Below are 24,604 nucleotides of genomic sequence, written 5' to 3'. Positions count from 1 at the left end.
TGGGAAAGAGTGTGAGTAGAGTAGAGTAGAATGGGTCTTTATGTTGCTTAAGATGCAAGAACTGCTCATTTACCAGATGAGTGGGATGTTGAGTCTTGCAGATGTTGTGTTGGAAGGAACTTGCAAATATATTATCTGCTCATTAAATGCACTTAATTAGTAGCACTGTGAAGAAAATCTAGCCAAGTAAGGGCAAAGGGGTAGAATATTAACTGTGCATCAAAACAAATTAAATCACCAGTGTTATAAAACCTAGCCGTAAATGATGACCTGTGGGTAGAAAGTCACTTTAAATCTTGGAAACCAGCAAAACTGGATAGCTGAATAATAAAATATATGGAATGATTATTGACACGCAAATAGTTAAAATATATTTTTTAAAAAGGAATAAACCTTTGAATTGTCAACATAGTGAAAGAAATATGGGAAATAGCTAATGCATACACTGTTACATAGGTGTGTACACAGGTGTGTACACATGATTGTCTGTGAATTGGTTTGTGCTGTTAGACATATACAGGTGTCACATATCACCACCTCAGGGAGGGAGACTGTTAGACAGCAGGGTGGGTGGTATACTAACAGAATCCCAACTTTTTCTTGTGATCCCATCACTGCATGCAGGCACTCAAACTGGTTAGAATGATGGACAATGCATCTGATGAGAGGGATGGTCTCCTAGTAAACTAGAGCAACCCCACCTCCCCGCCCACCCTGCCTTTGCTGATGATGAACCCAGAAACATGGTGGACACAGCAGGAGAGATTTACATCTCCCCTCCCCTGTCATCCAACCAGGACTCAGTAATGCATGCCAGGTCTGCATGCTCATCCAGGATAACCTCCTGGATGCCTGTGGTCTTTGCATTTATGGCCCTGGCATCTAATAGCACCAGCATTAGGCAAGGTGGGCTACTGGGAGAGTTACTGGGGTCTCGGCTGAAGGACAGACCGGAGGGTGTGATGGCTTTGATATAGCCAGCACGCCTTCCCCCTCACCTGGCATATTGTACCCCCACCACAATATCAACCTCTGCCAAGGACCACCTCAATTGAAATGGTCTCCTCCTCCCCCACTGGACACACATTGTGAGGAGCAACACCTTAATAATGTCAGGAAATAAAAAAAAATCCCTCCTATTAAAACAGAGGCAATATTCTAGATACACCTGGTCTCACACAGTGCCAGGAATACTTGTGTTCCAGGGCAGGGCTAATCAGCTAATCTGGTAGGATCTATGCCCAAGCAGGCGTGGGGAGTGCTGTTGCTCTGCCGTTCTCCAGATTCTTGCTGCACTTCTTTGTCCCTCAGATTCCTGTGGTCTAACTTCTGTTCCCACACAGCTGAGAGCCACAAGGATAAGAGCCCTTGCGCTCTCACCCTTAGGCTCATGCCGAGGGCTCACACCCCTGGCCCAAGCTGCTCTTTTATGGAGGGAATGGAGGCTTTATCTCTTGGGTCTCTCCATACAGCACAACAAAAAGACTGGCGTATGCAGCACTGCTGTTTCCAACACGCTTCCAAAGTGCAGCTTTTTTTAAAAAAATGCCCCCCCCCCACAGCTCGCTCGCTCGCTCGCCCTCCCCACAACTCGCTCGCTCGCCCTCTCCCCGCCACAACTCACGCGCTCGCCAAGGCAATGGTTCCTCCTTTCCTCTCTGCCTTTCCTCCTTTGGAGCCCCTGGTGGCGTAGTGGTAAAACTGCCACCCTGTAACCAGAAGGTTACAAGTTCGATCCTGACCAGGGGCTCAAGGTTGACTCAGCCTTCCATCTTTCCGAGGTTGGTAAAATGAGTACCCAGAATGTTGGGGGCAATATGCTAAATCATTGTAAACTGCTTAGAGAGCTTCCAGCTATAGAGCAGTATATAAATGTAAGTGCTTTTGCTATTGCTATTATGTATTAAGGTCAATAGTCATGAATAATCAAAAAAAGCAGTTGCCTGTATGAACTTTACTTTGCTGCTACTATATTGAAGTTGCTGTAAATTCCTCCTCCCTTGTATGAACATAAGAACAGCCCTGCTGGATCAGGCCCAAGGCCTATCTAGTCCAGCATCCTGTTTGACTCAGAGGTCCAGTAGATGCCTCTGGGAATCCCGCAGGCAAGAGATAAGGGCATGTTATCTCTCTTGATGTTGCTCCCTGCAACTAGGGATGTGCACGAACCGTGGTTTGAACTGCAGTTTGAGCACAGTTCGCGAGCTTTAACAAAGAGGAAAGCAGGTACTTATCTGCTTTCTGCCGCCCCATGCAGCCTGCGCAAATGCCATGTGTATGGCTTCTTGGGATGTGCACCGCCCCAGCAGGAAGCTGCATGGGGCAGCAGAGAGCAGGTAAGGATGTAAGGCTCCTGAACTGTGCTTAAACTGCGGTGCATGTTTAAGCACAGTGGTATTTAGAGGCATCTTAAATACCACTGTGCTTAAACCTGCAAATGGTATTTAGAGGCATCTTGCCTCATAAGAATAGCCCTGCTGGATCAGGCCCAAGGCCCAGCTAGTCCAGCATCCTGTTTCACACAGCCAGCCTCTGAGACTGGCGGTGGCCTATATGCACAAGACTAGTAGCCATTGATAGACCTCTCCTCCGTGAATTTGTCTAAGCCCCTTTTAAAGCCATCCAAGGTAGTGGCCATCACCATATCCCATGGCTGAGAATTCCATAGATTAATTATGCGCTGTATGAAAAAGTACTTTCTTTTGACGGTCCTAAATTTCCCAGCCTTCAGTTCCATGGGATGACCCCTGATTCTTGTGTTGTGAGAAAGGGAGAAAAATTGCTCTCTGTCCACTCTCTCTATTCCATGCATAATTTTACACAACTCTATTGTGTCTCCCCGTAGTTGCCTCTTTTCCAAACTAAAGAGCCCCAGATGCTGTAGCCTTGCCTCATAAGGAAGGTGCTCCAGGCCCCTGATCATCTTGGTTGCCCTCTTCTGCACCTTTTCCAGTTCTACAATGTCTTTCTTAAGATATGATGACCAGAACTGTACACTGTACTCCAAAGGAGGCTGCACCATAGATTTGTATTAGGGCATTGTAACGCTAGCATTTTTATTTTCAATCCTCTTCCTAATGATCCCTAGCATTGAATTTGCCCTTTTCACATCTGCCACACACTGAGTCAATACATTCAACGAGCAGTCAACACACACACACCCCAGATTTCTCTCCCGGTCAGTCACTGACAGTGTATACTCCATCTGTGTATATATGAAGTTGGCAGTTTTTTGCCTCAATATGCATCACTTTACACTTGCTTACATTGAACCACATTTGCCATTTTGTCACCCACTCACAATCTGTGGAGCTCCTCACAATCTGTTTTGGATTTCACTTTCCTAAATAGTTTAGTGTTATTTGCAAATATGGCCATTTTGCTGGTTACTCCAACGTCTAGATCATTTATGAACAAGTTAAAGAACACTGGTCCCTGTACAGATTCCTGGGGGACCCCCACTTCTTACTTCCCTAGTGGGGAGTATTAACTCTCCTCGACCCTTCACTAAGGGTGGCAAAGCACAAGTAAATTGCCATTTGGAAAACCTCCAGGCTATTAAGAAATAAGACAAGATCTCCACATCTGTATCTGAGTTTATCTGTTGTGGGTGGGAGGAATCTAGCATATAGATCTGGTGCTAGATCTGTTTCATATGTTGGTAGGAGATGGGCCAACATTCCCACTAACAATACAGAGGCACTCTTTGCAAAGTACTTTAGAGTCCCCGTAAGTGTCCTTGTGTGTGTTTGAGTGGGTGGATTTTTGCTAATCTCTCCTTCCCGCAGAAGCACCCATAAACATGTCACTGAAGGTGCCTCATCCCAGAACAACAACCGAGTAGCACTCTAATGAAGGGAATCTTTGGTATAGCACCAAAGATTCCAGTAGCCAGGCTCCTTATTTTTGCACCACCGCAACTTTACATAAGTCTTTTTTTTTTTTTAACAACATAAAACAGAACACACCCTTCTAGTGGAGAACAAGTGAATGCACAATCTTATTTGGCATGTTATTTTACCTGTATATTTAGTGTACATATTTGACCTACATATTCAGTTAAAACACCACTTTAAAAGTACGCAATATTAATTTTACAAACTGTATGAATATCTCAAAAGTTTTCAAGGTAACTGAACTGAATTTACTACCAATTTAATTTTGGGTGAGGGAAGATTGCAACAAATCAATAAGTGCATGCAATGTGCTTTAAATCACAGAAATTCAAAGTTAACTTGAAAATTATTTATATTTGAACACTTGTAAGTACCTTAACATGGCAAATCAATAATATATAAAGAACATAAAGGCATTGAAAATAATATATGCTTGTTTTTGGCATGCCCAAAGATATGTTGTTGCTTATTTATTTATTTACTTATTTACGGCTCTTCCAAAAGTGGCTCAGGGAGGTTCACATTAAAATAAAAATAATTAACAATTTAAAAACAAAAACCAGTTAAAAGCAAATTAAAATTACAATTAAAACTAGATAACATTAAAACTATCATTAAAAGCCAGGCTAAAAAGATGGGTCTTTATGGCTCTCCTGAAGGCCTCCAACAAAGACAGTCCTTTTACATCCACAGGGAGCGTGTTCCACAACCTAGGGGCAACAACAGAGAAGGCTCTATCCCAGGTTGCCACCAGATGAACCGGTGGCACCCGAAGATGGACCCCTCCTGATGATCTCAATGAGCTGTGGGGATCTCGTAGAGTAAGGTGTTCCCTCCGGTTACCTGGGCCTAGGCCATTTAGGGCTTTAAAGGTAATAACCAGTACTTTATACTTTGCCTGGAAACATATCAGCAGCCAGTGCAACTGTCTGAGAACAAGCAAAATGTGGTCTCTACCCCAGAGAGTAGGTAGAGGTGCCACATTTTGAACTACATACAAAGGCAGCCCTACATAGACCACATTGCAATAGTCCAACCTGGAGGTTAACAGCTGGTGCACCACTGTTTTTATGCCATTCTCAAGAATCGGGCAGAGAGTCGCAGCTGGTAAAAAGCACTCCTGACCACAGCCTCACCCTGAGGCACCAGAGAGAGATCCAAATCCAAGAGCACTCCCAAGCTATCATTTTCTGATGTTGATGACAAGGAGAAATATATTTGGGTGTCACCAGCATATTGATAACACCCAGCACCAAATCCCCTGATGACCTCACCCAGTGGTTTCATGTAGATGTTAAAAAGCATTGGTGACAGAATAGAGCCCTGTGGGACTCCATATAATTGCTCCCACTTTGAAGAGCAACTGTCACCAAGCCCCACTATCTGAAATCTACCTGAGACATAGGAGCGGAACCACTATAAAACAGTGCCTCCTATTCCCATGTTCCTCAGGTGATCTAGAAGGATCCCATGGTTGATGGTATTGGAAGCTGCTGAGAGATCCAAAAGAACTAGCAGAGCCTACTTCCTCAGTCAGTTCCCTGGTGACGGTCATCTATCAGGCCGACCAAGGCCGTCTCAACCCCATAGCCCGCTCTAAAGCCAGTTTGAAATGGGCCTAGCTAATCAGAGTCTTCCAAGATTGCTTGGAGCTGGTCAGCCACCACCCTTTCAATCATCTTACCCAACCATGGGAGGTTGGAGACTGGCATCATCAGGGGATCCATCATCGGGGGATCCAAAACGGGCTTCTTAAGAAGAGGTCTAGCCACTAGGGATGTGCACGGAACCAGCTGGGGGTGGCTTGAAGGTGGGAGCACATACCTTGAAGTTATGCCCTTACCCCTCTCACCATGTTGCCCCCACTGGTGTTCCATTTTAAAAGTGTCCATTGGGGCAGCAGTGTACCTCCCTGCCGCCCCATGTTGTCTTCGGCCGGAAGTAACAGGAACTACACAGCATACGTGCGGGAGGGGTAAGGGCGCCCTCCTCCTGCCTCTCCTTTGAACCGGCCTTCGAACCGGCCAAACAGCTGGTCGTTGGAACTGGTTCGGAGGCCCTTAAAAGGGCCTCCAAACAAATTCATGCACATCCATTTCCTACTAACCACCGCTTCCTTCAAACAAGATGACATCCTGCCCTCCCTTAGCGAGGTGTTAATGCTATCAGCCAGCCCAGCCACAACAATCTCCCTGCAAGATGAAATCAGCCATGTGGGGCAAGGATCCAAAGAACAGGTGGTGGGCCATACTGCTCTAAGCAGTTTGTCCACATCCTCAGGAATCACAAACTGAAATTGATCCAACCGGTAAGGGATTATCTAATTCCTTACTAGTATTTAAGTACTTGCAGCACAGTGAAGCCGCATGTGCCACAATGATGTGGAGCTGAAAAATTTCTGTTGACATTTTTGGTAGTGGGAATTTCTTCTGAAAAAATTCTGTTCTCAGATCACTGCCTATTTCATAGTAATTAGTGGAGTAGATCAACCCTTGATGGCTGCGTCCAGTTTGGCTGCATTTCAGAAACGTTGCACCAGTATTTTACTGCTTGACTATTTATAATAAATATAGCTTCAGTAGGAAACTTAGTGAGACATCTCATGAACAAATCACTTGCCATCTGAAAAGATTAAAAACGACCCAGTAGATAAAGGCTCTGTCATATATCATCAAAAACTTTGCTATTACAAGTGTTTCTACCATGATTATTGCTGCTTGCCTCTCTCTGCTTTTCCAAAGAATCTATACACTTTAATCTTTTTGATTGCTTGTGGTTTCTTTTATCTTCAAAGCTTTTGAAATATTCTCCATTTTCATGGAATCTTTAAGGGAGAATGGGTAACTGCAAAAAAATAAAAATAAAAAAAATCACTGTGCCTTGTGTTCCTATTTGTACAATATCTAAAGCCAGTGTGGTATAGTGGTTAGAGTGCTGGACTAGGACCGGGGAGACCCGAGCTTAAATCTCCATTCAGCCATGAGACTTGCTGGGTGACTCTGGGCCAGTCACTTCTCTCTCAACCTAACCTACTTCACACGGTTGTTGTGAGGAGAAACTTAAGTATGTAGTACACTCCTCTGGGCTCCTTGGAGGAAGAGCGGGATATAAATGTAATCAATCAATCAATCAAGTTTCAAAAATAGCTAGAATAATGAAGCATTAAGTGCTATACAGTTTGGTTAGTTGTTTGTTTTGTATTCATACACTAGTTACTTTCTGATATAATTGTAATGGAAAATATTTTGGCTGACTTCCTGACCTGTGAAGTTAGGACACCACGGGAGGCTTCCCCCCAAACTGTAGCACAGGTGGAGGAGGAAAGCATTTTTTTCGTCTCCTCTTCTCTACACTTGTTGGGGGTGGGGAAAAGGGATTTTTTGCTGATCTCTGCTGCCTTCAGAAGTGTTAATCTATTGAGAAAATATATCCTTGGGGGCTGTGCAATCCTCAGAGACATATTTTTGAAGAGACAGAACATTTCTGGAGTCAGGGAAGATCAGCAGAAATTTTGGCCTCCCTACTGCATGTGTTGCAATACTGGGAAGCCTCCAGCTGCAAGGGTGCAACTGTTAGAGGTCAGTAGGAGGCATGTCAGCTACCATCCTCCATGACTATGTTTTGGCTCAAGTGGAGAAAATTAGCATCAATTGCAGACTGAACAGCAATAAGAGTTAAGAGAGCTATGGAGGAGTTGGCCGCAATATGGACATACTGTAAAGGGGGAAAGAGGATGGATACGTGACATTGAAAACAAAGAGTTGCTTTATTGAGGGATAATAGGGGTACAGGAAATGAAAAGGTGGTTGGTTAGGCATGTTACCAATATTGCTATACTAGGAAGGGGAATAGAGGTTTTAGGATTAAACAAAAGAGAAATAGGAAAGTTGTTTGTCATATTAAGATCTTACTGTGGGGATTGTTCTCTCAAGTGCAGAGTGAGCTCATTGGTACACCTGGGCAGCATGCAGGTGCAGTGTCTGATGGCAAGGTGCGCACAGGTGCATGAACAGCAAGTGTGGAAGATGCAATGGCAAAAGCAAAGGCGTGATCCCAAAAGCAAAAGTGTGATCCTGTGTTTTGAAGGGGTTTCTTATAGGCAAAAACATATCCTAAGGCTAGGGGGAGTCCAGCAAATGGTCTCCAAGAGTTTCCTTATGACTTCAGGAATTACTGTTCCAGATAAGGCATAAATATTAGTTATGATTAGTTTATGTCTGGGTGGTGTTTTCCTGTATGCTCCATGACATTCAAAAATGGAGATCTCTTGAGCAATCACATGGACAAAAAGAAAAAGAGGAGGGAACATCACACACTCTGGCACAGATTCACTCATTTCTGATAATGATGGGGAGGAAAGGTTGGGTAAAACTTGATTCAACCTTGGGAGCTTCTTATCAAGCTAGGTGGGAAGAGAGCTGGCATTCCTTTCCCTTTTGCTGTTTTCAGGCGGGTCTGTGCTTTATTTCACCTGCTTATGCCATAATGCAATCAGCAAAGGTATTTCCTTGGGCTTGTTGCAGGACTTTTGCAAATTGACCTGAGTATTGCTTTGTTAGAAAAACACTTGGTCAGAATGACCATTTTCCTAGAATTAGAGTTGCCATGCTCCCCGGAATTTCAAGTTTCACCTGGATTTTAAACATCTCACCCAGATTGCTTAGCTCACCCAGATTTGCCTGGATTTCAGCTTTCTTTCTTTTTTTAAAAAAAGGTAAGCTCTAGCCCTTGTAGAAGCAGAATTATGGAGCAAGATGTGCAGTCACTATTCTGCTCAAAAATTATTTTCAGTACTATTTGCATAATATGCAAACTAGGCACCCAGATTTGGAAAGCCAGAATATGGCAACCCTACTTGGAATACAGCCTTCTCTTGTTTCTCTTGCAAGCCATCATAGGGATAGAAAATGGCTGAGGCTTCCGTTTAGGGAGTACACTGAACTACTCTAAAATGGCGAAGTGAGCAGGTCTAGGAACACAACCACCCATGGTGTTCTCACATTTTTGGTCAGAATATCAGGCACTATCATTGGCAAACTTCAGAATGTGACAAACCAGCTTTTTAGGCAAATGCTTAAAAGCTAGAAAGCTCTCTGTACTAAGATGATAATGTAATGGCAGTTTTAGTATAGTGTAGCTAACATAATTTCTCAATCATTTATATGTTGCCATCAGTATATTTCTGATTTTTTAAAATTTCTTCTGGTTTGTTGTATTCAAATCCATTTTTAGTTAGTTAATCAACTTTTTAAAAATTGTTTAAGGAATTCTGATGATAATTATGCCATATTCATATTGGAATACTTTCACTTTTTAAATCTTGCTCGAGGTTACCCAGTCAACCACTGAGTTACGTTGAGCCAGTTGTTGCCATTTTTGGGCATAGCTCACTAGGTTTCTGTGGGAACCCACATAGATCTCTTCCTACCCCTTTATTACTATGTATGCCTCCTGAGCTTTTTGGAAGAAGGGCAGAATAAAAATATCATAAATAAAAAATGAGCATTATCCCTTCCAAGTATATGAGCAATATATTTATATTATTTAAATTCAATATTTATATTGAATAAATGTAAGATCCAAGGATGGTTCACAGCAAGTTTTTTTTAAAAATCTCAATAAAACAACATAAAAAATAGAATAAATACAGCTAAAATTAAGAAGAGAGTCGGGTGCCAGAAAGCCTGGGGCAGTCTTCACTTTCCTCCTAAAGGCTGGGAGAGAGGGAGCCATTCAGATCTCAGCGGAGAGCAACTTCCACAGCCTGGGGGCAACAACTGAGAACGCCTTGTCCCATGGGCTTGACAGATGGGCAGGTGTCAGCATGTGGATCAGACTCCTCTCAGCCAATCTAGTCAGATGAGTAGATTCAGCTGAGAGCAGATGGTTCCTAAGGTACCCAGGACCCAAGGTGTTTAGGGCATTAAATGTAATAAACCAGTACCTTGAACTGTACCTAGAAACAGATAGACAGCCAGTGCAGTGCCTTCAAGATTGAAGTAGTATGTGCCCTGTGAGCAGTTCCAGAAATTAATTTGGCAGACACTCTCTACACCCTCTGTAGTTTCCAAATACCGTATTTTACGGACTATAAGACACTACGGACTATACAACGCACCTTAAATTTAATCCAGTTTTTGAGAGCTTTCCTTCTCTGAGCTTTCCTTCTCTGAGCTTTCCTTCTCTGAGCTTTCCTTCTGAGTTTTCCTCCTCTGAGCTTTCCTTCTCTGAGCTTTCCTTCTTCTTTCGCCTCCATCTCCCCTCGCCTCCATCTCCCCTCCAAGCCCTTCCACCGCGCCCCGCTCTGTCCTCTTGCTTTCATTCTCTTGCGGGGTGAGCAGCAGTGAGCCCACGTTGGTGACCTGCGGCGGCGGCTGCTGGTTGTTGTTCATCGCGGCCGCAGGCGGGCAGCAGCCTCCCTCACTGCAGAAGCATTGGAGCGGCAACCGGAGGGAGCCTGGGGAAGGGGGTGGCGGGCGGGCTGACTAGGACGCTCCTGGCAGGCCCCAGCGAGAGAGGAAGGGAGGTGGGAAGTGAATCCTCCCTGCTTGCCCTTCCTCCTCCTCCCCCCCCTCTTTCCCGACAATCCCAACTTCCAACTTCTCCCCAGAGTACAAGACGCACCTGAATTTGGGTGGTTGCTTTTCAAGGAAAAAAGTGCGCCTTATACTCCGTAAAATACGGTACTTTCCAAGGAAATCCCCACGTAGAGTGCATTGCAATAATTCAAACATGATATGCCTAAGGCCTGTGTGACAGAGGCCAGATCAGCCTTCACGAGGAAGGGTTGCAGCTGGTGCACCAGCCAAAGTTGAGCCAAGGGGCTCCTGGCCACCACTGCCACGTGATATTCTAGGAGCATCGCTGGATCTGAGAGAACCCCAAACTGCAAACCTGCTCCTTCAGAGGGAGTAGAATACCATATGAAACCCCATATCCTGATTAGGCCTTCTAACCAGCCTCACCTCTCTCTGTCTGGTTTCCAGTAGTTATTAAAATTGGAGGTATCTAGAGAGGGCTTTTGCAATATAGGTCTAATGGTCTTGTCCTTTAGAACAGATGGAAACTTGCCATCCCTCAATGAAGTGTCAAGCAAGCTGGTCACAGCAGTCTGTTGAGGTCTGTTCTCCAGAAACCTGGGGGGCAGAATGTAACAAAGCTCTAGTCATTCAAAATAGCTCCACTGACCTACACCATGCAGACGTAATAGTGGCACAAAAGTGAACTTCTTTGCCACCTTCACTGCCACAGAGTAGTCTCTAAAATGGATTCTACTCCATGTTCGGTCGGATTTGTTGCAGATCTTCCTCTAATAACATTCTAGTCATTGTCCAAACTGTTTCATTGTCTTAAGTTCCTCAGAAAACCAGGGAGCTGCTCAGATTCCACTAAGCCGGAGAGGATGCTTAGGAGGAATTATATCTACCTCTTGGATTGTCTTTTCATGTCAGAGACCAATCAGAGCTTTGACAAAATCACCAGCTCTGGCAATGGGGAACTCCCAGAGAGCTATCTGGAAACCTAGTGGATCCATAAACCTCCGGGGATGGACCATCTTAATGGGTTTCGTACCCCTGCGATGGTCAGAGAACACAAAAAATCTAAACCTCACCAGACAGTTATCTGTCCATGACAACTGAGTAAAAACAAATTCCTCCACTCCCAGATCACTTAACCTCCTGACCAACAGATCCAGAGTGTGACCTCCTACTTGAGTAGGGCCTGATATTGCTTCAGATAGGCCCATGGTTGTCATGGAGACCATCGAATCCTGAACTACCCCATGACAGGGGCCTCAGCATGGACCTTGAAGTCCCCCAAGACAATGAGTCTGTAGGAGCCCAATGCCATCACCATGACTACCTCCAGCAGTTCAGGCAGGGAGACTTTGGCGCAGCAGGGTGGGTGGTACACCAACAGAACCCCGGTACTGTTTTGCACACCCACACAAAATCCTGGGATTGTCTGATCCAGACCTCTGGAGAGGGGAGTGGAATCATGATACATTACTGTGATTCCATCTCCCTGACCCTCAAGATGGGCTTTTTGCTGAATTAGGAAACCTGGAGGATGTAACTGCTAGGAATTTTGTGTTACTTCCCTTTCTTAATTAATTAGTTTCCCCTCTCGGCCTTGCCCAGCCAGGGCATGGCTGTTGGGATGGATCCTGTCCTAGTTGGTTGTACACTGAATGGGAAGTGAAGCACACACTCAGAAATAAAATTACCAATTCCATTTTACCAATTTCAGCCTAGCAGCTGCATTTGTAGATTAGACAAATAACAAAAGATTCAAAACAGCAATGACAGATATAACTGGGATAGACATTACCTGGGATAGGTTGGCTAACAACTAGTTCACAAGCCACACGCATATCAAGATGTTTGCCAGTGAATGGTCACCAACCTCCACAACACACCCAAAGGCCAATGTAGATGGTGGTGACCCTGATTTGTTAATATTCAGGAGTTTTCAATATAACTAGCTGACCCCGCACAGAGCGTGTGTGCAGTTGTGTACTGAGCCTGTGACATCCCCCCCCGCAGCTCGCTCGGTCGCTCTCCCCCCCTGCAGCTCGCTCGGTCGCTCTTCCCCCCCCGCAGCTTGCTCGGTCGCTCTCCCCCAGTAGCTCGCTCTCCCCCTGCAGCTCACTCACTCGCTCTCCCCCCTGCAGCTCGCTCGCTCGCTCTCCCCCCTGCAGCTCTCCCCATTGGGCCGTCCAGGGCCAGGCCATCCCACCACCGCCTCTCACCTTCCCCTCCCGGCTGGTAAGGCTTTGCCCGCCATCTGCCCACCTCCTCACCACTGCCATCATTTCTCCCCACCACCACCTCCTCTTCCTGGCCAGCGGGGCTTCACTCGCCGTCCACCCACCTCTTTGGGCTGGAGGGGCTTTGCCTGCCAGCCCTCCATCTCTGCATCCTGACCGCAGCCATTCTTTCTCCCCGCTTCAATGCTGGAACTCTTGCATGCTCTAGAGCAGGGATTCTCAACGTGTGGGTCCCCAGATATAACTGGACTTCAACTCCCATAATTCCCAACCAAAGGCCACTGGGGCTGGGGATTATGGGAGTTGAAGTCCAATCACATCTGGGGACCCACAGGTTGAGAAACTCTGCTCTAGAGCATCTGCGCGTTAGTACTTGATTGCTCCCCTCACCTCAGAGATCTCCCCACCCTCACCTGGTCTGAACTCCTGCTCCTTCTCTATCCCGTTGCTTCCATCCTCTTCATCCTTCTTGGTCATGGCTGCAGCCTTGCTGCTGCCTATTGGCCAAGCTGCAGCCCCCTATCCCCAGAGACCTCCCCACCTTCACCCAAGCCCCGCTCCTGCTCCTCCCTTCAGGAGCAGCAGCAGTGGTTGACCGGGTAGTTCCTTGCTGCTGCCACCACCATTGCCGCTCGTTCCCCTCAGGCTCCTGACAGGCCCAGGCCCATCCCTTGCCTGACTGCCTCCCTCTTACAATGGCCTCAGTAGCCCCAAACAGCAGCAGTGGTTGCCTGGACCCTTCCTTGCTGCCAGTGCCGCCATGGCCACTCATTCCCCTCAAGCTGCTGACAAGCTCAGGCCCGTCCCTTGCCCTTCCTTCTGTCTCTCTTCCCGCTCCCTTCTTTCTCTCTCTCTCCTCCACTTGCTCTTCTCCACTCTTTCTTCCCCCTCCCTTCATGTTTTTTCTCCCTCCATCCCTGAGTTAAAAGATTTTGTTCATTTACACAACGGCATCCTCCTTCTCCTGAAGGGGCTCTTTCCTCCCTCACAACCTGTCTTTTTGCAGACCCCTGCCTGCTATCCTTTTATATCCAGAACATCTTCCAACCAGGAACAGCTGCATTCCAACTGACCTTAACCATCACAGGCCCCTCCTCCTTATCTGCATAGGGAATCCCCACTGCCCAATCAGGTGCTTCTGCTTGCATACTCTGCATATGGAATCCCCACTGCCCAATCAGGTGCTTCTGCTTGCAAACTCAGCCAATCGCCTCCTTCCCACCACATCGCCACACATGGCCCATCTTGGAGAACAGCCAATCGCCTCCTTCCTACCACGTCGCCACGCATGACCCATCTTCGAGAAATAATAATATAGAACATTGCATTTATAATGTTTATGCTTTTTTTCTGTTGGGTTACATCCTAAGAAGTTGTTTCAGGATTTCAGGCATAAACTTCATTTATCTGTTCTTTGTTAAGTTATTACACTGGTGAAGCCCTCTAACCCACAAATACTGTGCATCCACAATATTTCCAATATTCAAAAAGATTCCTCCCGACTGTCAATTAGGCCTATCTCTTAATTTCAAGCTGCCAGTTAAGCATATTTGGTTTTCTGCTGATACCACACTTACTGACATGTCATGGGTTATCTTATCTGGGCCATGAGTTGACAAGATAGCACTCTGACTTAGATTTTCTCAGAAGTTCCTTTTCTTACTGATGACATCTGTGTTCTAAGTTTAGGACACAACGCCTATGCATGCTTCAAAACCAGTAAAAAGGGAACAAACGTTGCTGAGAACTAACCAATCACAATGATGTAACCTGTGGGTATCTTTGTGATAAAAATGGATCTATCACACCAATTCCACAGGTTTTAATCAATTATTTTATCTGATTGAACCCACCCACTTCATCCAGCCAGGTCTCCATTACATAAGACAGGTTAGCATGCTCATCCAGGATGAGATACTGGATAGCTGATGTCTTTTCATTAAGTGACTTGGCCAGGGGTGTAGCTAGGGGAGAGGGGGCCCATGTTCGCCCCTCTCCCTGGTGGCCTCTAAGAGTGAGGAAGAGAATGAAGAAAATAGGGAAGGATGGGAGCCCTCAGGAGATGGGGGACCTGGGTTCTTTGAACCCACCCGCTCAATTATAGCTACAGCCCTGGACCTGGCAATTTGATGATAATGTTGATTTTGCTCTTGGCACACTGTTCTGGGCTCCTTGGAGGAAGAGCGGGATATAAAATGTATAATAATAACAACAACAACAACAACAACTCGATGTCTGGATAAAACAAACCAGTCAATAACACCTGTCTGACTGTGTAAACAAGAAATGATAATTATTATTATTAATAAAAAATATTCTATAGAACATAATTATAATTTTATTTATTACAGACAATCTTTTGAGAAATTGGACAAAATTCCCAGAGAACATGAAATAAATACTGGGGCCCAAGCCTCAAGTACTTCTCCTGTGGAAGCTCAGTTGAAACTGATAGGAATTGTCCATGTTTTTACACAATCCTTATATGTCAAAATGACTTGTATGGGAGAAGTTCCTAATAAAATATGCCTAAAAATGTTTAATTTTTGTTGTGTACATGTGAGATAACTATTGTTAGTGCAGCTATTGTATTTGTCATAAATAAAAAGGTGGCTGGTTGACTTTCTGGTAGGCCTAGTCTGAAGAACATTTTAATATATTAGAGTTTTGTTGTATACTTCCTTATATATTTATTGTCTTTGATTATGTATGTTAATTTTTCTTGTCATTTTGGCTTTATTTAACGAATGTTCCTGGTGTTACCACTAGTTGAGAGAGTATTTTTTTTTACATCTAGCTGGAATGAGACCTGAAATATACACACTCTTATCTGGATAACAGAACAATACTAATACTGATTGTATTAAATTCTTTTTTATTCAACTTTAGAAACTGACATCAGTTTGGTTTTGTTTTTGTTTTTTTTAACACTTGCTGGAGGACAATAACATTCAAGCAAAGCAAAGGACTAAAACTCCTGGTTGACAGTATCCCATTTGAATACTCTGTAAGGGTGCCTTGGGGCAGAAAATCCTAGATCGATATCAACTTTGAAAACATTCTTAGTTTAGTGGTTGATATTATTCCTATTTTTTAAAATAGTTTACTCATTTTTCACTCTTAGAATCAATCACAGTAGCTTCAAAGCTCAGAATACCACATGGCTCCATTCCCAGTAGCATCATTAGTCATCTGAGTTTCTGGTTTTATTCAGTCTACAGTGTGCAATGCTTTCTTAACCCAAACTATTATTCATGTGTTTGGGCTTGGTCACTGCCTGTTAGACAGTTTAACTTCCTCTCAGTTGGACAAAGAAATGGGATTACAGTATCAGCCAAAGACTTTGGCATTTACATGTTCTAGTTAGAAGGTCTGACTAACAAAGTATTAGGCTCTGCCAAAGTTGATGTCTGTCATTGTGCCTGCATATAGTTTGCATGCCTGTTGCTTTTGGTAACTGCCCTTTCTGTATATGCCTCCACAGCTATATATGCATTTCTTAATTATACTAAGTTTCAAATTTTTGTTCTATACAAGATACGAAGGCTCTGCACACGATCTGTGTGTAGAACCTGGGAGGGTTCTGCGGGGAGAGCAGGCTTAGCTTGCTCTCCCCACAGACGAGTCACGGAGCTGGTAGGGTTTGCAGGGATTGGGGGCCACCCGCCCCCCGGAAGTCACAGGATGCACCGTATGAGTGTGTGGGGCATCCTGAGGAGACCCCCGGGACCAGGAGGCTTGTTTAAGCCTCCCGGAGGGGGCCTCCTCGTGTGTCACCACAGTGTGTAGTGGTGGCACATGAACAGAAAATCCGGGTTAGCGGATCGTTCGCTCTGCTAACCTGGGTTAAGGGGAGGGCTACCTTGATGGGCTAGCCAGAGAACCACCGGGCTTGCCTGCGAGCCCGGTAGTTCTCACGATGAGGGAAAACGGGCTGGGCTCTTTTAACCCGGTTTCCCCCCATCGTGAGAATAGCCTCAATGCCTATCAGTTTTACAGGTTATGTTGAGGCTCCATCCCTGGCACTAGCTCCTTTCACATCAACTCTTTCCCCACATCAGCTCAAATCCTCCTCTTTTCACAAACTTACCTAGGGTTACTTAACAAAATGAGAAGAATTGCCTACACTTCAGGTTGTAGAGCAGGGATGGTCAGCAGGTAGATTGTGAAGTACTGAGCAAATACTGGTGGACAATGTATGAACTGGTGTTGCTGGAATAGTTGCAATGAATCTGGATTAGGTGTACTTTGACCTGATGAAGCAAGGTACTAAACCAGAATATATACTCTAGCTCAGTTAATACAGATTAGTTATGGCATACAAGATCCTGATTATGTGCTCTAACTGAAGTTTTAAATTTACAGAGCAAGAGGGTCCCAGTCCTGGTAGGGTCCCTCTAGGACTGATACTTTATTGAAATTCTTTAAAAATATGCATGGAGAGCCGAATCATGCATTTAGTATAACACATAAAGGCTGTCGCGTCGGTGTCAGCTCCTGGCAACCACAGAGTCCTGTGGTTTTCTTTGGCAGAATACAGGAGGGGTTTACCATTGCCATCTCCCGTGCAGTATGAGATGATGCCTTTCAGCATCTTCCTATATCGCTGCTATCCGATATAGGTGTTCGCCATAGTCTGGGAAACATACCATCGGGGATTCGAACTGGCAACCTCTGTCTTGCTAGTCAAGTCATTTCCCCACTGCAACAATAGGTGGCTACAGTATAACACGTAGTTTGACACTAATCAAGCAAGTAGCCACACTAGCAGGTATTGTAGGAAGCCAAATTATTTTCAGTTTTACAACTAAAATAGAGCTCATTCATTTTTCTGTGAAAGATGGAGGCAAACCTAAATCCAGGTCCTGCAATCTCTGCTGTCATGAAGTCTTGTGGTATCAATTGTATAGGTTCTTCTGCTGGTGTAAGGGAACTGCCCATTCCCTCATGGGAGTGCTGGGACTTGCTGTTCTCAGGCCATGAATTGGCACCTGTATGGTCATTATGTGACTCAGCTGAGGTGTGCAAGGGTCTTGTTCAAGATTAGGTGGAGGTAGGATGAGGCTGGTGATATATCCTTTGGTAGCACTCAATGAGATGTTTTGGTGCTTCTGGTCCACTCTTGTTGGAAAGGGGATATTTTCAAAGTGGGGATAATGGATTTTCTTTGCTTCATTTACCTTGAGTAGGCAGCTGCCTACTTCGGCAACCTACATAAATTGCTGCCAGCTTAAACTATCCTCTATCCTTTTATCTGTTGGAATATAAAAAAGGCTGATTCGGTCTCAGTTAAATCTCTTAAAATAAAAGAAATTGGGCATTGTTTATTGGGGTAGATCCTGTCAATCAATCATCTGCTGTCGGGCATTTAACTCTGCTGGATGTGAATTTATTAATTAATCTGAAAGCAGAATAAGATTATATATTCATTCTATCAATTTGTCAGATACCCAAACTATGCCATTACAGAGAAAATATCACTCATAATTTTTCATCATACTTTGATTATGATAAAGAATTAAGTCTTGCAGCAATTAAGAACAATAGGAAGTTTCCTAACAAGAAGTCAGACTCAAAGAATTATCAGGGAGTCACATAGGAGAGTCAGCATGAGGTATTGTCTGTGGGCAGCATCAGTTAGGAGGGTTGTGCATGTACATGTTTAATCAGTGTTCAGTGCTTAGTAAATGTCTAAGATGGATGACTTGCTTTTAATTCTGATGCTCAGTTTCTGTTCAACACTTCTAAATCACAATGAGTGTATATATACGTTTTGCCAATTTCCCATATTTGGAAACTTGACTCTATATGGTGACTGTTTGTAATGCTTTTCCAAAGATAGTTGAAATTCAAAAGTAATTTCAGTGACAAAACAACCTTAGAGAAACCTTTTTAAAAAACATTGACATTCACACAATGGATAGGGCAGTATTTTTCGGCACTGCTTCATTTCTGAAATGAAATATGTTTAGTTTGCTCATGCTTTCACATCATGCCATCTGACTTAGGACACTATTTCAGATGTTGAGGTTTTGCAGTTTTATTCTATTGTTTTGTTATAGCCTAAACATATGTCTCAAGGCAGTTTACATACAATCAAAAACAACAAAACTTTTTTTAAAAAATCAAAGAGTTAAAAATGATACAAACTACTTAAAAATTAACTAAAGGCCTGGTTGAACAGATGGGATTTAAGAGCTTTAAAAAAAAAGTTTCAGAGATGATGCAACTCTTACTCCAACAAGATTGTGCTCCAAAACCTTGGTTGGAGCAACTATAGAGAAGACCTGGCCCTGGGTTGCCACCAGATGAGTTGTTGCAACTGGAGACAGAGCTCCTTAATAGTGGGGGGAAGGTGTGGTGGATTTGTTATTTATTGTCTCTTGGACGTGGCTGGATACTTGCACTGATACTGAGCTGTGCAAGACACACTCACTCTTAAGATGTGATGCTTATTCAATAGCTGATCAACATATGTGGCACAGGACTCTATGCCCAACTGTAAAATTCTAGCATTGTCTGTGGTTATAGTCAGGTAATTCCACTGATGAAGATATAAGAACCTGCCTTAAACTTAGATGGAAAGTATTTCTCAATTTTGCCTAATGTGACTGGCAGTAGCTCTTGAAAGTTTCAGGTAGCAGACTTGTCAAGCCCTGCTACTGAGTTCCTTTTAACTGGAGATTCCCGGGATTGGACTTGAATATTTACTGTATATATGTGGTTGTGAATGACAATGTTTTATTAAAGATGATTAACTAGTGTAAACTGTTTTCAATTCTGTCACCAGTATATTGTCTAAGAAGATACTAGGGTTATTTACATGACTGGGTGTGGAGGAGGCTGTGCAAATCTTATTGTTCCCTGCAGACGAGCACACATGCTGTTGGAAGCGCAGACCACGATCCAAGACGAGCAGTGCTTAGCCAAGCACAGCTCCGGAGGCCGGGATGATGCATCCCAGCCTTGCCTTGGGACACGGCACAATGCATCGTGTGCCAAGAGAAGTGCATTGGGGGATTCCCCCAGGAGACGGGTACTCTAGGCACCCATCTCTGTGTTTGGACAGAATGGAAGCAGCCTGAGCTTGCACCCAATCAGGGAGCCGGGGTTAATGGCATGCTGGCACCTTTTAACCCCAGCTAAAAGAGCCAAGCTAGGAGCCAAGCTTGGAAGCACTGCCCTGCTGGGATCGGGCCCAATCCCGGCGGTTCTCACATGCTGCGCTTCCCTAGCCTAGGTTAGACTGCGTGTGAGAACTGTTTCACTGAGTAGCACTAAGAACTTATTCTTGTGTGTGGGAGAGGAGGGGGGGACAAATAGATCAAATACTCATGACAGGTAAAGATATCTCCTGATCTATGTAAGAGGAAATGTAGCTGCCTGTATTGTAAATTGCTGGCCCCCTGCTCACCGGCTGTCATTTTCTGTAATGTTTTGATGAAATAAAAAGAGTGTCCTTTATAAAAGAATACCTTATTTCTATCACCAATCAATATAAAGACTGTTAAAAATATGTATTTTGCAGTTTAATAGTATAACAAAATGTTGATATGTGCTGCTAGATTAATACAATGTGAATTAAATATTAACATATATTTTATTACAGCAACAGATGTTCACTTGCTTGACGTATCAGTTTTGTTTACCAAATCCATTAATGCTTGCTGGAAAAGATGATCCTGAAAAATTAGCATTTTTAAAGTGGGTAAATGTCTGCTTTTTAGAGAAACCAATCAATGCTGTTCATTTGAACTGTTTACAATGTCACAAACATGCTATCTCCAGAGACATTGCAGAAATATATTATTTTGTAGTAAACAAGTCCTACAGAACTGGCAATTACAAAATACTTGTTACTGTAAGAAAATTTGGTATCCATATATTAAGTTTTACTCTCCATGTTTCCAGACATTTAATGCAAAAGAAACTGCCTCTGGACATAAAGTTTAATATTTTGGCTTTAGATGTGTGACCCTTTTGTGGAAAATACTCCATAAAGACTTTGAACTGAATCACTTTGCTGGCAGAATTATCCGGAGGAAGCAAGTCCTGATTTAATATCTGTGCTTCTTTACCTTTCCAGACAATGCCATACAAATGAACAGCATTCTAGAGAGTTTGAAATAGTTCAGTGTTAAAACATTTAGTTCTCATATAATAGCAAATACTGAAAAATAAGCATGATGTGTGCGACAAACTTCAGCTAATATTTTGCTCAAGGTAGAGGTTTCTGTGAGGCTAGCAGGAGTCCAGTTGAGCCTTTCCAGACTTGCAGAGATTGACATCTTGGTGTTTGCTGCTGCCCAGGTCCCCTTCCCTAGTGTGCTCACCAAGCACCATTACTTAAGGAAGCGCAAAAATCCATCCCTTTATTTCTGCAGAATTTTCCAGAATTTGCTGCCATATCCATTGAAACTCTGAAATTCTTGCTTTTAGGAATGGCAATTGTAAAATTGTAAAATCCCCTGCTAACTGGGCAAAGAGGCACCTTTTACAGTGGTGATTCTCTTTATTTAGCGGGGGGAGAGTAACTGGCCCTATCCTCCCCCAGCACAGTACTTCCAGTGACTGTTGCTGGTGTGTGTCTTATGTTTCTTTTTAGAATGTGAGCCCTTTGGGGACAGGGAGCCATCTTATTTGTTTGTTATCTCTCTTTGTAAACCGCCCTGAGCCATTTTTGGAAGGGCAGTATAGAAATCGAATTATTATTATTATTAAAAAAACAGTTGTGTATGCAAATGCAGATGCTGCCTTCTAACTTGAATGGGATGCTGAATGCAGATTGTGCATCCAAATCCACAAACCGATCTTAAATCCTTGATCCCCATTTTTAATTCTCCTGGCTAGAGCTTGCACATCCAGCCACCCCAACTTTTTCCTCACAGAGAATAAGTTGATAGAAGCTTGTAGGGGATTGTCCATACTAGCAGAATTGCAATATTCTTTTGAGAAATCAGACTCAATGGTGCAGATGCACTGAGCAAATCAGCAGCAAAAATGATGGCTGTAGTGCTAAAGAGGAGGGCTGTGTTGGAGTTGGCCTATATTTTCTGTTACCATTTTCACTGCTGCAATTCTAAAGAATTTCATGTGTACTGTACTGTGTGGAAACGGTTTAATGGCTGTTGGAAAGAATGGAAAATGGCAAAGATAGCAAAAATGTTTTCTATGGGCACTGAGGTAGGCAGCAAAGTCCAGCTGCTGAGTCCTGGAGACATGACAGCAGTGGACAATGCTCACGCAAATGCAGACTGTTTCTTCAGGCAGCTTGGATCTTGTCTTTCCATTCCAATGGAAAGTCATGTGGGTAAAAAGAAGGAATATGAGGAGACAATCCTGTTCCACTCTGGCACTACTTGGGTGTTCTGGTTGAACTTCGGACCATCAGTTAACTGGTTAGAAAGTTAGGCTGGATGCCGGGCAAGCCAAGTGGCGGAGTGTTTGGAATCTTCTTGAGGAGAACTGCTTGAATGAAAAGGTCCTGTGCCCTATTCTGTAGGCTCTGGTGGGGTTGGGAAGACTCCTGCTGCCCCTGGATGTGTTATGGTAGTGGAAGGGTGCCCTCCTGCACAGTAGAGGGTTCGGAGGATTGAGTAAGTCAGGGGAGGGGGACAAAGCTACCTCCGCCGGTTCAGAGGAATTGCAGTCTGTAGGGGTTTTCATATATTCTGTGAAAATATCTGACAAGATGGTTAATTGCTAGGATGGTCCTGAAAACTGTCTTCTCAATACTCCTAAATATCTTTTTAAAAGTATCATTAGATCCCTCTGCTAATTGGAGGTGCACCTAGGTAATTTTGGAGCTTGTACCTAAAGGCCTTTGGAGGCGCCCCCCCCGCAAGCTAAGCATCATCCTACACACCGTGACACATCCAGTATTTTAAAAACATTTTTAACACGCCCACACCACCTGGGACAGACTAAAGAGGATTGGGGGGCAGGGGGTGAGGAGGCCTTGGACTTTGACCCAGAAGTCCAGGGGTAAGAGCGCCTCTGCCTCTAATAAGAGGTCAGAGTCATGGGCCATGACAGGTGCTTGTGTTGCACTTACATGGGCATATATAAATCACTTAACCAAACTTTGTGACAATATATAGCCATATAACTTGTTTGTGGATTGCCCTTGCTTCCCAGTATGGGGATTTCTTATTGATTGATTGATTGGTTGGTTGGTTGGTTGATTGGTTTCGTATCTGTGGTATTAGTAAAGTGTATTTTGTGTTCATTCATATGTACTTGATTTGACATGCTTATTTAAATATAGTAGAAATCTTTGGTAGACTCATGATTGCTTCTTGGCCTTTTGGCTAAGATTAAGTGCAGTATAGTGATAGGCTTAGCACTAAACATTATTAACAGAGTATTTCCCCCCAAAGACTTTTACATTGCTTACTTGAGAAATCTTCTCTAATCCCCAATGGGACTGCTCCTATGAAACAGGTGGTGAGGAATTTGCTTTTCCTCTTGTCAGTTATTGAGGCAATAGAGCAGGCATCCCCAAACTGCGGCCCTCCAGATGTTGCTGAACTACAACTCCCAGCATCCCTAGACACAATTTTTTGTGGCTGGGTATGCTGGAAGTTGTAGTTCAGCAACATCTGGAGGGCCGCAGTTTGGTGATGCCTGCAATAGAGGATAAGAACATAAGAAGAGGCCTGCTAGATTAGACCAAAGGTTCATCTGGTCTAGCGTCTTGATAGTCCAGTGGCCAGACAGATGTTTCCAGGAAGCCCATGAGCAAGTTGTGTAGCAGGAGTGTACGGCTTTGACCTTCCAGCTGTTGTGTGACTATAACTCCTATTATCCAAGACAATTGGCCACTATGCAGTCCAACAAAAGCTGGAGACAAGGGTGTAGTTAGGGGAGAGGGGGCTCGTGTTTGCCTCTCTCTCTGGAGACCCCTGGGAGTGAGGGAGATAATAAAGAAAATAGGGAGGGAGGAGCTTGGGCCCCCTCAAAAGGATGCGGCCCCCTCAAAACCCCTGGGTTCTTTGAACCCATTCGCTCAATTATAAGTATACCCCTGGCTGGAGAGTCAAAGTTGCAGAATCCTAACAACAGCCCTCCCCTGCTTTTGCCTAGTCTCCCAGCAAATTGTATTCAGAGTCAAATTGCCTCTGACTCTGGAGAGTCTATTTAGCTCATATGGCTAATTGGTGCTGTTATATTTCTCCTTCATGAATTTGCTTAGTCTGCTTATTAAAACCATTCCCAGTTTAGGAACATAGGAAACTGCCTTATTCCCAGCCAAACCATTGGTCCATCTAGCTCAGTATTGTCTACGCAGATTGGCAGAGCTTCTCCAAGGTTGCAGGCAGGAGTCAGCCCTATCTGGAGATGCTAGGGAGGGAACTTGGCACCTTTTGCATGCAAGCATGCAGATGCTCTTCTGGAGTGGCCTCATCCCCTGAGGGGAATATCTTACAGTGCTCACACATGTGGTCTCCCATTCAAATGCAAACTGGGGTAAACCCTGTTTAGCAAAGGAGACAGTTCATGCTTGCTACTGCAAGATCAGTTCTTGTCCATGGTTTTTGCATGCCTTTTAAAATTTTTTTGCTAGATTGAACATTGGAATGCCTAATAGCTTTGCACTAGCAGATGAAATGGGCTGGTTAAAATTTTTAATGCATTCTTTTTTGTATTGATGCAAAATATTGTGTGTGTGTGTGTGTGTGTGTGTGTGTGTGTGTGTGTGTGTGTGTGTTACTTGCTGCAAACGTTGATATATAGATATTTAACTCTTGGTTCTGTTCATTTTCCCCACAGCTAATTCAAGTCTTCTTGGAGGTGGTGGTGGTAAGTTTGTCTTATTTTCTCCTGAACATTATAAGAAACAAACTCTGAAAAAGTAAAAGCAGATCATCAGAACTTTGAATGTAGACAGTTTGAGTGTATGCTGTAAATATTAAACCTATATAATGTTTAACATACA

The 24,604-nt window shown here is 43.9% G+C and overlaps 1 protein-coding gene across 5 annotated transcripts in view; it reads left to right on the top strand.

The window, feature by feature from the left end:
• The window catches only part of MACROD2 (mono-ADP ribosylhydrolase 2), a 1,527,488-nt gene that overhangs the window by 238,060 nt on the left and 1,264,824 nt on the right, over window positions 1-24,604 (top strand). For all 5 annotated transcript variants that reach the window (XM_053284588.1, XM_053284587.1, XM_053284586.1 and 2 more), the window contains one exon: window positions 24,439-24,468. In XM_053284588.1, the coding sequence (XP_053140563.1) occupies window positions 24,439-24,468 (30 nt within the window). The remainder of the gene's footprint in view (window positions 1-24,438; window positions 24,469-24,604) is intronic.

The sequence above is a fragment of the Hemicordylus capensis genome, chromosome 1 (genome assembly GCF_027244095.1).
Source record: "Hemicordylus capensis ecotype Gifberg chromosome 1, rHemCap1.1.pri, whole genome shotgun sequence".
Taxonomy (NCBI): domain Eukaryota; kingdom Metazoa; phylum Chordata; class Lepidosauria; order Squamata; family Cordylidae; genus Hemicordylus; species Hemicordylus capensis.
Note: the sequence above shows the minus strand (reverse complement) of the source record. Positions and strands in the feature narration are given on the sequence as shown.